This window comes from Onychostruthus taczanowskii, unplaced genomic scaffold (assembly GCF_017590055.1).
Source record: "Onychostruthus taczanowskii isolate IOZ18803 unplaced genomic scaffold, ASM1759005v1 scaffold25, whole genome shotgun sequence".
NCBI classification, from domain to species: Eukaryota; Metazoa; Chordata; class Aves; order Passeriformes; family Passeridae; genus Onychostruthus; species Onychostruthus taczanowskii.
This window is the reverse complement of record NW_024499796.1, coordinates 7,348,744-7,359,499: the sequence shown is the minus strand read 5'-3', so window position 1 is coordinate 7,359,499 and position 10,756 is coordinate 7,348,744. Positions and strand designations below refer to the sequence as shown.

The 10,756-nt window shown below is 48.0% G+C and overlaps 2 protein-coding genes and 4 non-coding genes across 7 annotated transcripts; 1 reads left to right on the top strand and 5 right to left on the bottom strand.

The window, feature by feature from the left end:
* Positions 1-508: 508 nt before the first annotated feature.
* On the bottom strand, positions 509-4,536 carry RPL7A (ribosomal protein L7a). The gene is made up of 8 exons (XM_041406996.1): positions 4,402-4,536; positions 3,755-3,875; positions 3,339-3,488; positions 2,474-2,614; positions 2,073-2,152; positions 1,612-1,742; positions 1,178-1,247; positions 509-668 (listed from the first exon to the last, which is right to left on the bottom strand). The coding sequence occupies exons 1-8, from the start codon at positions 4,519-4,521 to the stop codon at positions 564-566; spliced, it is 918 nt and encodes a 305-aa protein (XP_041262930.1). The 5' UTR covers positions 4,522-4,536; the 3' UTR covers positions 509-563.
* On the bottom strand, positions 1,817-1,890 carry LOC121337157. Its single transcript, XR_005952853.1, has one exon. It is a non-coding gene; the product is annotated as a small nucleolar RNA SNORD36 (small nucleolar RNA).
* Positions 2,305-2,382, bottom strand: LOC121337163. Its single transcript, XR_005952859.1, has one exon. It is a non-coding gene; the product is annotated as a small nucleolar RNA SNORD36 (small nucleolar RNA).
* On the bottom strand, positions 2,686-2,752 carry LOC121337165. Its single transcript, XR_005952861.1, has one exon. It is a non-coding gene; the product is annotated as a small nucleolar RNA SNORD24 (small nucleolar RNA).
* On the bottom strand, positions 3,561-3,633 carry LOC121337164. The gene has a single exon (XR_005952860.1). It is a non-coding gene; the product is annotated as a small nucleolar RNA SNORD24 (small nucleolar RNA).
* On the top strand, positions 4,511-10,649 carry MED22 (mediator complex subunit 22). 2 transcript variants are annotated; one of them, XM_041406998.1, is made up of 4 exons: positions 4,511-4,642; positions 5,229-5,309; positions 5,581-5,789; positions 9,300-10,649. In XM_041406998.1, the coding sequence occupies exons 1-4, from the start codon at positions 4,520-4,522 to the stop codon at positions 9,490-9,492; spliced, it is 606 nt and encodes a 201-aa protein (XP_041262932.1). In that variant the 5' UTR covers positions 4,511-4,519; the 3' UTR covers positions 9,493-10,649. The 2 variants fall into 2 exon arrangements, with proteins under 2 accessions (XP_041262932.1, XP_041262931.1); XM_041406997.1 differs by having other exon boundaries at positions 9,294-10,649.
* Positions 10,650-10,756: the final 107 nt, after the last annotated feature.

Genomic DNA, 10,756 nt, shown 5'->3' with positions numbered 1-10,756 from the left:
GGAAAGGCAGCCTGTGCCTTTGCAAGATGAGGGCTGGCAAAAACAAGCAACTACCACAGCTGGAGCCTTGGTAGCTTCCACAGTGCCACCAGACCAAGTCAGCACTCAGGAAAGTTTTTCCCCCCTCAGCCTGCCCTCATTGCAAAGGGCACTGCAGGCGTGGAAGGTTGCAACACTGTATAACCCATACTGTAACCCTGTCCTAAGTAAGGAGAAATCAAGAGCTATTTCCAATTTAGATTTGCAAAACCAAGCCAGGCTTAAAGCCAGCATTAGCCCAGCCAGTCAACTTCAAAACCCCATGTGCAGCTGAGCTGCTGGGCTGTGTGTTCAAGAGGAGTTACTGCACAGGACAAGTAATTAAGGAAAGTTATTCCAAGGTAAGTAATAACCAGCTCTGTGCAGCCGTGTCTGCCCAGCACTATTCTGTCACTGGATAGAAGGCACAGAAATACAGCAGTGCCACTGTGCTACTGCCTGCCTGGAACACTCCATGAACAGAGACCACTGAAACAGCTGGGGGTTTATTATGTACAGAGAACACGGTGCAATGCAGTACATCTTCAGCCCAGCTTTGTAGCCAGCTCTTTAGCCTTTGCTTTTTCCAGCTTCGCAATGCGAGCCACCGATTTTGGACCCAGGACATTCCCGCCCCAGTGACGACGGATCTGCAAGGAAGGGACAACAGGTTAGAGACCTCACTGCATCTCTCACTGTGGCACTCAATTCTGCACAAGGGGAAGAGCTCTCTCAACTAAAAAGTCCTAGAGACCTCACTGCATCTCTCACTGTGGCACTCAATTCTGCACAAGGGGAAGAGCTCCCTCACTAAAAAGTTGCACACTTCAAGCACTGCACTACATTTTGGGGCAGCAAAGATTAAAGCTTTAAGTCTTTCCCAATGAGGGATGTTGGATTCAGCTATCCCATAACTCCTGGATTTGGGATATGGAGTTTAGGTAGCAAAAGCTGTTGCCCTCTCTACAATCCTTGCCCTAGGGTTGCTGTTTACTTCTAACCTGCTGACAGCTTTCACATTTTACCCCATCCTCAGGTAGAGAATCTGGGTACACTGTAAGCAAACCTAGGTATAACACGATGTCACTATGTCCCATTTCTCCCTTCTGGGAACGGTAACAGTGTAAAAAGGCAAGGCCAGCAGCACAGAGAATCTTACCTCATCATATCTGTCATTGTAGTTGGTCTTGACAGCCTCCACCAGCTTTGCAAGGGCTCCCTTATCCTCCCTGTTGATGACAGTTTTAGTTCCTTTAGAGCCTTGATTTAACATTTTCCATCAATATTTTGCCACAGAATTTAAGAGCTTCTAGTGACAACCCAATTTTTCAGGTTAAGCAAAAGCACGACTTACGAAGGGTTAACACTCAGAATCTGCACTGCTCAGATTTTAGAGTAACCACCCTTTTGGTAAACCAAAATAATCTGCACTTTCAGAATTTGACAGACATTTTTATCAGACACTACAGAAATGGTATTTTAAATTTAACTATTTCAGAGAGACCCAAGTTTGCTACCCATCTGCCTAGAGCCTGTGCTTAGGGCAGTTTGCTTTGTCCACAAGACAATCAAGAGAGCTCCCAGAACACTTACGGGTTAACCTGGGTGAAGGCCACGGAGGTGCAGGTCTTCCTGTGGACCAGCCTGCCCAGCCTGGCTTTGCCCTTGATGATGCAGTAGGGGACCCCCATCTTACGGCACAGGGCTGGCAGGAAAACCACCAGCTGGAAGGGAAGGGAGAGCTGAGTACCATGGAGAGAACACCCCTTGGTGCAGGCTGTCAGCCTGGGCTGTGGCAACTGCTCAGTGTTAAAAAGCTCGTTTTGCTCTTCACTGCTGCTTCAGGTGAAGAAATTCAAAACATCATTGCAAGGGCCCAGCCTCACTGTCCAAGCAGGACAACCACCAACATGCACAAGCATACAGTTCTGGCAGATGTTTTGGGGTTTTTTTGTGCATTCTCTTTCATGCAATTTGTCCTAAACCCCATTTTTTGCCTTAAAAGCACTTCTGACCCCACCCTGAGTTACACAGGTAGCCTGTAACATGCTCACCTCAATGGGGTCTACATCGTGGGCAATAACAACAAGCTGAGCTTTCTTGTTCTCCACCAGAGTTGTGACAGTATTGATACCTGAAAAACAAGTTCTAGATAAGCTTTGATTCCTCTCACTTTTCAGAGCTTTCTTACAAGCCAACTCTGATTCCACAGCACAACATCACTATGGCAGTTACAAAAACTTTACAAAAACATCAGTGGCAAAGACATTTCATGGACAATTTGCTAAAGCTCAGGGTTAAAAAGCTCGTCTATTTTGCTCTTCACTTTGAGCTCAGGTGAAGAAATTCATAACATCATTGCCATAGCTTGTCCAAGGCTGGCTGAAGAACCAACTCTTCATCAGTTTTCTCTGTCCCACACTCCCACACTGCAGCAGCTCAGGTACAAAGTTACCTGCTCGGAGGACGGGCGGCCGCTTGGTTGGAGCATCTCCCTTTCCTGCAGCCTTCTGCTCAGCACGAGCCAGTAGCCTCTGCTTCTTCTCTTGCTTATTTTCAGGCCTGTATTTGTGTGCCAGCTTCAGGAGCTGCGTGGCTGGAAGAGAACACCTACTAATTAGTTGCATGACCTGAAAATCTAAGCGTTCTTTTTAAAAAACACCGCAGTGCATCAGCGATCTTGGTGGTTGTCATCACAATTTTTTTTCACAGCAAAAAGTGATCATCATCTGCACAGTCCCAGAGAAGAGCACCCTGAGAGCCCCTGTTTGCTCTGATGGCACTGAGGGCTCCTTGACTGGATGAGGAAATGCCTGGGGACCCCCACAGCAATTATGGTTAGAGGTAGTGCACTGGCTCTTTAAAGCAAGGAACATGCATGAGAAGGAAATTATTCTACACAGGTCCAAAGTTTTTTGCATTCACAGAACACCCCTAAATCCCTTCTTCCTTCAGTGCCAGTTTTCCCCCAAAACCTGCACTCCCATAGATGTCTCAAGCAATCTGTTTATACCACCCTGGGTAGGTCTACATCAAGCTGGAAGAATGGAATCAGTTAAGCTTTAATACAGGGTTTGGGTCAGTAAATAGAGCTTTGGTATCTTCTAAACCCCCTTTCAGGGTACACAGCAGCAATCCAAGATTTAAGCCAGCAAATTAATTTTACCACCACCCTGGTTGCTATTAAAGCCTCCCTAAAACACTTCCGCAGACACAGCCCTGTTTACTTCGTTAAGGCTGATTTTGGTTTCTTTGCCCTTTTCTGAGGCACAGCCCATTTACAACCCCGGCCAAGAGAAGCTTGTGGGGCACATGCTCACCTGTCTGGCGGTCCAGGGCCTGGGTGAACTGGTTGATGGCAGGAGGCACCTTGAGGCGTTTGTAGAGGATGGACCTCTGGCGCTGCAGCCGAATGTAGCGCGGCCATTTCACAAACCGCGTGAGGTCACGCTTGGGCTGGATATCCTGTCCTGAAAAAACAGCCTTTAGCTCAGGGCTGCCCCAAATCCAGAGCAGCAGCAGCAGCATGGGAAAGGCACAGGAGCATCAGTGATCTTGGTGGTAATGTGTCAGCACGACCACTCAGATAGCAAATATTCTTTCACATCATCTGCGCCTTGTACAAGAACAGCACTGCACAAAGCCGGCAGTGGTTTTTAGTGTTTATAACTTAATCTGTTCATCAAACAAGAAAAAAAGCCACGGGAGCAACTATCCCAAATATCCACTTACTCACCAATGCCAAAGTTCTTGGGCCTCTTCTCAAAGAGGGGATTGACAACCTTCTTGGCCTCCTGCTTCTTGACTACAGCAGGGGCCGGTGCCACCTTCTTGCCCTTGGCCTTCTTTCCTTTCGGCTGCAAGAAAGAAACACACTTGGTCTTCTTTTGCCTCCAAAACTTGCGTGCTTGGAAATTCCCAGCCCACCCTGGGAATCCATTTGTTTTCCCAGGCATTTCATCAGCCTGGCGGCCTCCCATGCTCGCCCTCCTCTTCCAAAGAGAGAGCAAATCCATCCCTTTAGGTTTACAAGGTTTATAAACCACCCGAGAGGAAAAAAAGATTAAAACGAGCGTGATGATCACTTCGCCCGGCCTAGTGCTCCCGAGAGCAGCCAAGATACCCCCACGGCGATTTACTGACCACCGGAACCCGACCTACCCCGGGAAGGCCGTGCTCCCGGGGCCGCAGGCTCCCGGCCCGGGCTGCCAGGCCCGTACGCGGCCTTCCCCCATCACCGCAAATCGGGCACGAAACACCGCTCCACCGCCTCCCCCGCTAGCTAAGCGCCCTCGCGGCGCTGCCGCAGCCCATCGGCGGCGGCGGATGACCCCAGATGGCGGCGGATGGCGCCGACACCCCCGCGCCGCCGCCATCACTCACCATCTTGGGCGGCGGGAGAGAAAGGCGGAGCGAGGCATGCCGGGAGATATCTACGGCGCGCGAGGTCTCGCGAGAGCGTTGGAGGGCGGGGCCGGGGCCGTGAGGGGAGGGCGCGGCCATGGCGCAGCCCCGGGTGCTGCCCCAGAGCAAGGAGACCCTGCTGCAGTCCTACAACAAGCGCCTCAAGGACGATGTCAAGTCCATCATGGACAACTTCACCGAGATCATCAAGACGGCCAAGGTGGGCCTGAGCGGGCTGGTCCCCCACATGGGAGCGCCCCGGGTGCTAAGCGGAGAAGGGCGGGGGTACGCGAGGAATGAAGGGGCTGTGAGGGGAGAACCTTTTGTAGAATCCCCGAATGTTAAAGGCTTTAAAGGGATCTTAAACATTGTCTCGTTCCACCCCCTGCCGTAGGCAGAGACGCCTTCCACCAGACCAGGTTGCTCCAAGCCCTGTTCAGCCTGGCCTTGGACACTGTATGAGTTCCACCAGACCAGGTTGCTCCAAGCTCTGTTCAGCCTGGCCTTGGACACTGTGTGAATTATACAGATGTAAATTTCACATACATAATGTGTGATCTCATTTCACATCTCTAGGAAATTCACACATGTATCTAAATCTATAGGAAATTCACACACATATCCACATCTATAGGAAATTCACACACATATCCACATCTCTAGGAAATTCACACACATATCTAAATCTATAGGAAATTCACACACATATCCCTATATATATTCCCATATGTTGTACCTTATAACATAGTAATTGTCTATTTGGATTTTAAGTATGTAGAGGTAGATTTGTTTATTTTTTTCTTTAGATTGAGGATGAAACTCAAGTCTCTCGAGCAACCCAGGGTGAACAAGATAACTACGAGATGCATGTCAGAGCTGCAAATATTGTGAGTATCACTGTACTGTTCAGACCTGTGGGCAGCACATCCTGCAGGGGCTCTTTGGTTTATTTTTGGGTCTTTATAACACTCCTAAGGACTGCTGCCAGGAGAGTAACTTCATGTTTGGGGCGGCTGGGCAAGGCTGGGTCAGAATTCCCTCAGAATCCTCATATTGTGGGAGTTTTTATCCAAAGTTTGGGCTGAAGGAGCAGCTCGGGAGGTGCTGGAACTGGAGCAAAGCCCTGATGTGATGTGTGATTTTTCTCACTGCTGCAAGGTCCGAGCTGGCGAGTCCCTGATGAAACTTGTGTCTGACCTGAAGCAGTTCTTGATCCTCAATGATTTCCCCTCCGTGAACGAGGCCATCAACCAGCGCAACCAGCAGCTGAGGAGTCTGCAGGAGGAGTGTGACAAGAAGCTGATTGCCCTGCGGGATGAGATCTCCATTGACCTGTACGAGCTAGAAGAAGAATATTACTCTTCCAGGTACAAATAGGGCAGTGGACTCTGCCTTACAACTCCAGGCCTTTTTGGGGTAGTTAGTCCAGACTATCAAACAGCCCATACAGTATAGGTGTTGAGAATGTTCCCCAAAAATTTTTCAGTCCTATTTTTAATTAGGTCAAACTCTTTTTCTCCTACTGAAGCAGCTGCCTTTTCCTTGTAGATACCCTACAGGGGTTAAATATCCTGGTGAAGGAGGTGTTCACAGCATCCCAGGTTTGATAGGTAATTTCCTTAGCCTTCTGTTGTAATCATTAGAAAAGAAGATGAATTCCCTTGGGGGAAATCCCTCTGAAGGAGCCTCTGGCTCTCTCCCTGCAGAGACCAGCTTGCTGAGCTGGGTCCTGGTGTCACCTCACCTTTGTGGTGAGTCCTTTCACAAGTGACCTGGTCACACCTTGTGCCTTTTCTGTCACAGCCCACTGCCCCCAGCTGCCTCCAGTCCTGCTGGGGTCAGCATTTGCAAGGAGCAAAAAGCCTCGCTCAGTTTCATTGAATTATGAAGTATTGTGATAGGATTTTCTAAGGAATGACTTATTACTGATTTGTTTGTGGGATTTTTAATATTTTTAAAAGCCTCTTATTTAGCAAACAGACCTTAGAGAATTCAGACACTTTATTATTTTTTTTTTTGTCATGCACTCCAGCACTTCTAGTTAATGAAAGCAGAAGAAAACAACTGTAAACCTGGTTATTTTGGCTGCACTTTCCAAGCTAAGTGAAGTCAGTGCAATAATTCTAGGACTTTTAAACAAACACTTAACTTTAAAAAAATTTTACTTAAAATTTTACTGACCAGGTTTTCTATGTTTGCCTTTTCCATTTTTCTAAGAATGCTGAATGCCTGTAACCCCAGCTAAGTCAACTAAATTGCTCAATATCTTTGAAAGTAAGGCCTTTGTTTATGAGTAATATATGTATTTTAAGAGTAAAAAGATAATAATATGACACAGCTTAGAGGTAAAAGTTTAGAGTTGCTTTTCAAACTTCTTTCAGTTTTTTGAGGAGGTTGTGATGATCACAAACCCAAGCACCTGTGCAGGTGCTGATAGGTCCATGACATAGCATTGAGTTTATCCACAGGGATGTGGTGTGGGATGAGAGTGCCCCACATGTGCCAGGCATGCTTCCCTCACCCTGTCCCCAGGCTGCCACCACTGTCACTTCTGCACTGAGGGGTTCTGGCCATGCTGGCATGGTCTGTTCACCTGCCTGGCCCCAGGTGCCACATAAAGCATCCCTTGCTGGCAGAACTAACATGGAAGCACAAATCTTGGTGTACATCAGGTGGATTTGCCTTCCTGCTCTTTCTTAAGGGTCATGAGGTGAGGAAACCTGACAGCTCTGCAGAGCTGTGATCTGACACTTTGTTATCATGTAGCACTTGGTCATTTGCTTTTAGCACTTCCTCCCTTCCTGTGCTCTTTCCTGTCTTTTTCTGCACCAAAGAAATTGTGTCTGTGTAAATACAGAAATAGCGATTTATTCAAAGTCCTTTTATAATTAGAATACTACAATATTTTTAATGAAATCTTATTGTCTAATGTGGGGGGAAAGGGTTTCTCTTATGTCACAGCCATGTTTCAGTGGCTGTCAGCACAACAGCCTGTTTGCCCCCAAAGGGGAGTTCCTTGCTGTCCTGGGAATGCCTGCTCAGTTGTAGGGTCAGGTGTTTGCCAGGCTTTTTATGTGCACGTGGGCCTTTTGATGAGACCCAAAAGCAGGTCCTTGAAACTAAACCCGAGAAGATTGTCCTGAAGGAATCTTTGCTTTCCTGCCCTGTGATCAAGTAGTTTTCTAGAGTGTCCCTCTGCCCTCAGACTGGCTGGATCCCTCAGGGGAGTAGTGAAATCCCTTCCACGCCCTGAGGAGCCCTCCCAGGACAGAGCAGCAGGCTGGCCAGTGCCCCTGGGCTGTGCAGAGCTGCTCACTGACCCCGACTTGTGAGGAGAGTTAGCTGAGAGGTGGAGCTTAGACTCTGGAACTGCTCTAAGTGGGGCAGCAGGAGAAGCAGTCATGCCTCTGACACAGCTGAAACGTGGTTAGCAGCTCCCCTGCCATGAAGTGTGGATGCTGTGGTCAGGTTCTCCTGGGAAATCGTGGCCTGAGGTCTGACAGAGCAGGAGTTGTAGTTCTGGTTCAGTCCTGATGGTCTTTGTTAACTGAACCCAGCTCCACTGTATTGGAGGCTGATCTTCCAAGGGATTTTACAGAAGCCCCAGATATAAAACCTGTACCCACTGCCTTCTCACTTGTCCTGCAAAGCCAGCTGGGTGATGCTGCCAGAAAAGAGCTCAGCTTGCACCTAGTGCTTTGTGTGCTTGTTCCCCAAAGTGGTAACTGCAAATCCAGCTTGCCCTCTCTCATCCTAACCCCCAGACCTGCATTTGTGTTCCATTGCTCCCTCCTCTGAGATCACAGGAGCTGTCTTGAGTGTGGGGTTAAATCTCACATGTTTCATGTTTGTGCAATATGAACTGTCTCATATTTCTATACTTAAAATATTTCCCTAAGCATCAGTCCATACATTACAAATGTAAATAAAGCTGCAACAACAAAATCACTTGACCCACTGGGTTTGTTTTTCTCTGAATGCAAGCTGCTTCCTGCTCCAGCACTCACTTTGTCTTGGGTGTCTCTTGTGTGTGCAGCTCCTTCTTCTCTTTGGGATTTGTGTTGGTTTTGTTCCAGTTCCTTCCATGTTTCTTTTTAGTTTTGGCCCTTCCACATTGTTTTCCTCAGAGTATGGGCAGGAATTAGCCAGTTGTTTAAAAACCTTATTTTCCCACACTGCTGGTTCATCCAGTGTTGGAGTCCAGCCAGCTGCTTTTAGAAGCACTGTTAGCTCAGGCTCTTTGGGAAAAGGCAGGAGCTGTCAGTATTTTATAATCAAACTGGGAAGCTTCATTGGAAGATCCAAACCTGTGGAGCACTTTTTTGAAAGGGCAGGCAGGGGTGCAAATAGGATTCTTCTTTACTGTGACAGGGACAGGCCCCAAAACAATTGCGGCAGGTTTTTTTGCTGAAGTAAAATTTTAAGCAGGATTTCTATTTTTTCCTCACATAGGTTGCAGTATAATTCCAAGTAAAATAATTGTGGATAAGGTCCATGTCTCACTTATCAGTAGCAGAAGTTGCATATTTGGGGGTGCCAGGACTTCAGCTCAGATCTTTTCAGAGACTTGGAGTGTCTGGATTAGAATTGAGCCTCTGTGTTATTTTGTAGCCACAGTTCTTCTCTAAAATTACCCCAGTCCTCACCAGGCCCAAGAGATTTTAGCACCAGCCCTTAGGGGGGTGTCTTAGGAAAAGCCAATGTCACATAATTTAGGATAATTTCATGAACACAGACCTTACATCCAGCTTTTTTTTTTTGCCATTTTCTTAATGCTTTGCTTCTATCTTGCTCCCTCCACCCCTTCCATCCCTCCCCTCCTCTGTCACCACACCTGCTCTCTCCTCACTGGGGTTGTTTGTTCTGGAAAGCTACAGTCTGTGTGACAGCAATGATCTCCCACTGTGCGAAGCCTACTGGAGACAAGACTTGGCCACGCTGTCCCCCGAGAGCCTCTCGATGCCTCTGGCCGCTGCCGCCGCCGAGCAGAGCGTTGCCACCTCGCAGAGTTCCACCCCTTCGCACCCGCACGTGAACGGGCACGGGGCGGGCCCCGCCGAGCATTCCTGAAGAGGATCCGCTGCTGCCGGGCCGGGTGGTCCGGGATGGCCCCGCCGCGGCGCCGCGCTGCTGGAAGTCTTCCTCCTGCTGTCGGGAGGAGGCGCTGGAGCTGTGCTGGCAGGGCTCTGCTCCCTGCATGGCTGCAGCGCTTCCTCCGCGCCAGGACCTCGCCAGGAGCGTTCCTGTCCCTTAAGAGATAGAGATATGTAGACGCAAAGTGAATCTCATTATTACAAGTTAGAGTCAGGTTTGCTTTAACGTGATAGTTACGTGTAGAGTTCGTTAGAGGTCTTAGAAGTTTGTTTCCACGTGAGTGTTGGAAGTTGAATTTCTTTGGGATAAACTTGAGCCAAATGTGGGGGCAGTGAGCATGTTGGGGTTTTTACTCTGCTTCCCAAGGTTGTTGACGTTCTGGCTGCTTTAAAGCTCTCTCAGGATGGCATCTGACAACCTCTGGTCTACTGTAAAGAGTCTTATAGTACTTTTACACAACAGTCTTCACTGTCAAAATGCTTTACAAACTTGAACTCTTGATTTGGAAGGAGGATCCCAGCAGACCCTTATGGAAGAGCAGTGTTCCCCCCTGGAAGAAGAACAGGCAGACAGACTGTAGACTGCGGGATCAATGACACCACTTGCTCAAAGCCACAAAGAGAAGCAGTGTCATGCTTTAGTCACTCGATTCCTTCCTCAGTGTTTACACAGAAATTTCTGTTAATGTAGTCTGAGCTAACATGTAGCCACTGTTTATGTTGGCTTTTAGTTTTGTCTGATGAAAAAATCTTGAGAGCAGTGAGGAATACTCAGTTACTCTGTTTCCTTCCAAAGAAACCCATTTATTTGGTGCTTGGTCTGCAGCTGTTAGGCAGCTCAGCACATCTTCTGTCCTTTCCTTTTGTGGTGGCTCTGCCTTGGCTCGAGCTGTGCAGCTGAAAGGGAGATGCCACTGACCTGAACAGTGTCACCACAGCTCGGTGTCACGGGCACCACAAAGCCACCAGGGCATTCCAACAACTGAGCTGAGCTTCCCCAGCTTTCTGCTGTAATGTCTTATATCTTAGGATGTGAATTTTTGCTATTATTTTTTTTGATTTCTTTTCCTTCCATTCCATTTATTTTTGTAACTAGGTGATTTAATAAAACTGGCTGTTTTGTATAATTTTTAAGGCGTGTGTTTTCAGCCACGAGGCTTTGTGAAAGTGTCACAATATGAGCGTACACATGCGAGGAGGGGACGAGCTCCCTGCAGCTGTTCCCGTACAGGGGCTGCACA

Bases quoted from the DNA above. Each gene is read 5' to 3' on its own strand.
- MED22 (XM_041406997.1), top strand. From the start codon at position 4,520: ATGGCGCAGCCCCGGGTGCTGCCCCAGAGCAAGGAGACCCTGCTGCAG. The intron at 4,643-5,228 runs GTGGGCCTGAGC...TTTTTTCTTTAG, and splicing joins AGATCATCAAGACGGCCAAG to ATTGAGGATGAAACTCAAGT. The intron at 5,310-5,580 runs GTGAGTATCACT...CACTGCTGCAAG, and splicing joins ATGTCAGAGCTGCAAATATT to GTCCGAGCTGGCGAGTCCCT.
- RPL7A (XM_041406996.1), bottom strand. From the start codon at position 4,521: ATGGCCGCGCCCTCCCCTCACGGCCCCGGCCCCGCCCTCCAACGCTCT. The intron at 2,615-3,338 runs GTGAGCATGTGC...GTTCTCTTCCAG, and splicing joins GGCCCTGGACCGCCAGACAG to CCACGCAGCTCCTGAAGCTG. The intron at 669-1,177 runs GTAAGATTCTCT...CCTTCCTTGCAG, and splicing joins ACAATGACAGATATGATGAG to ATCCGTCGTCACTGGGGCGG.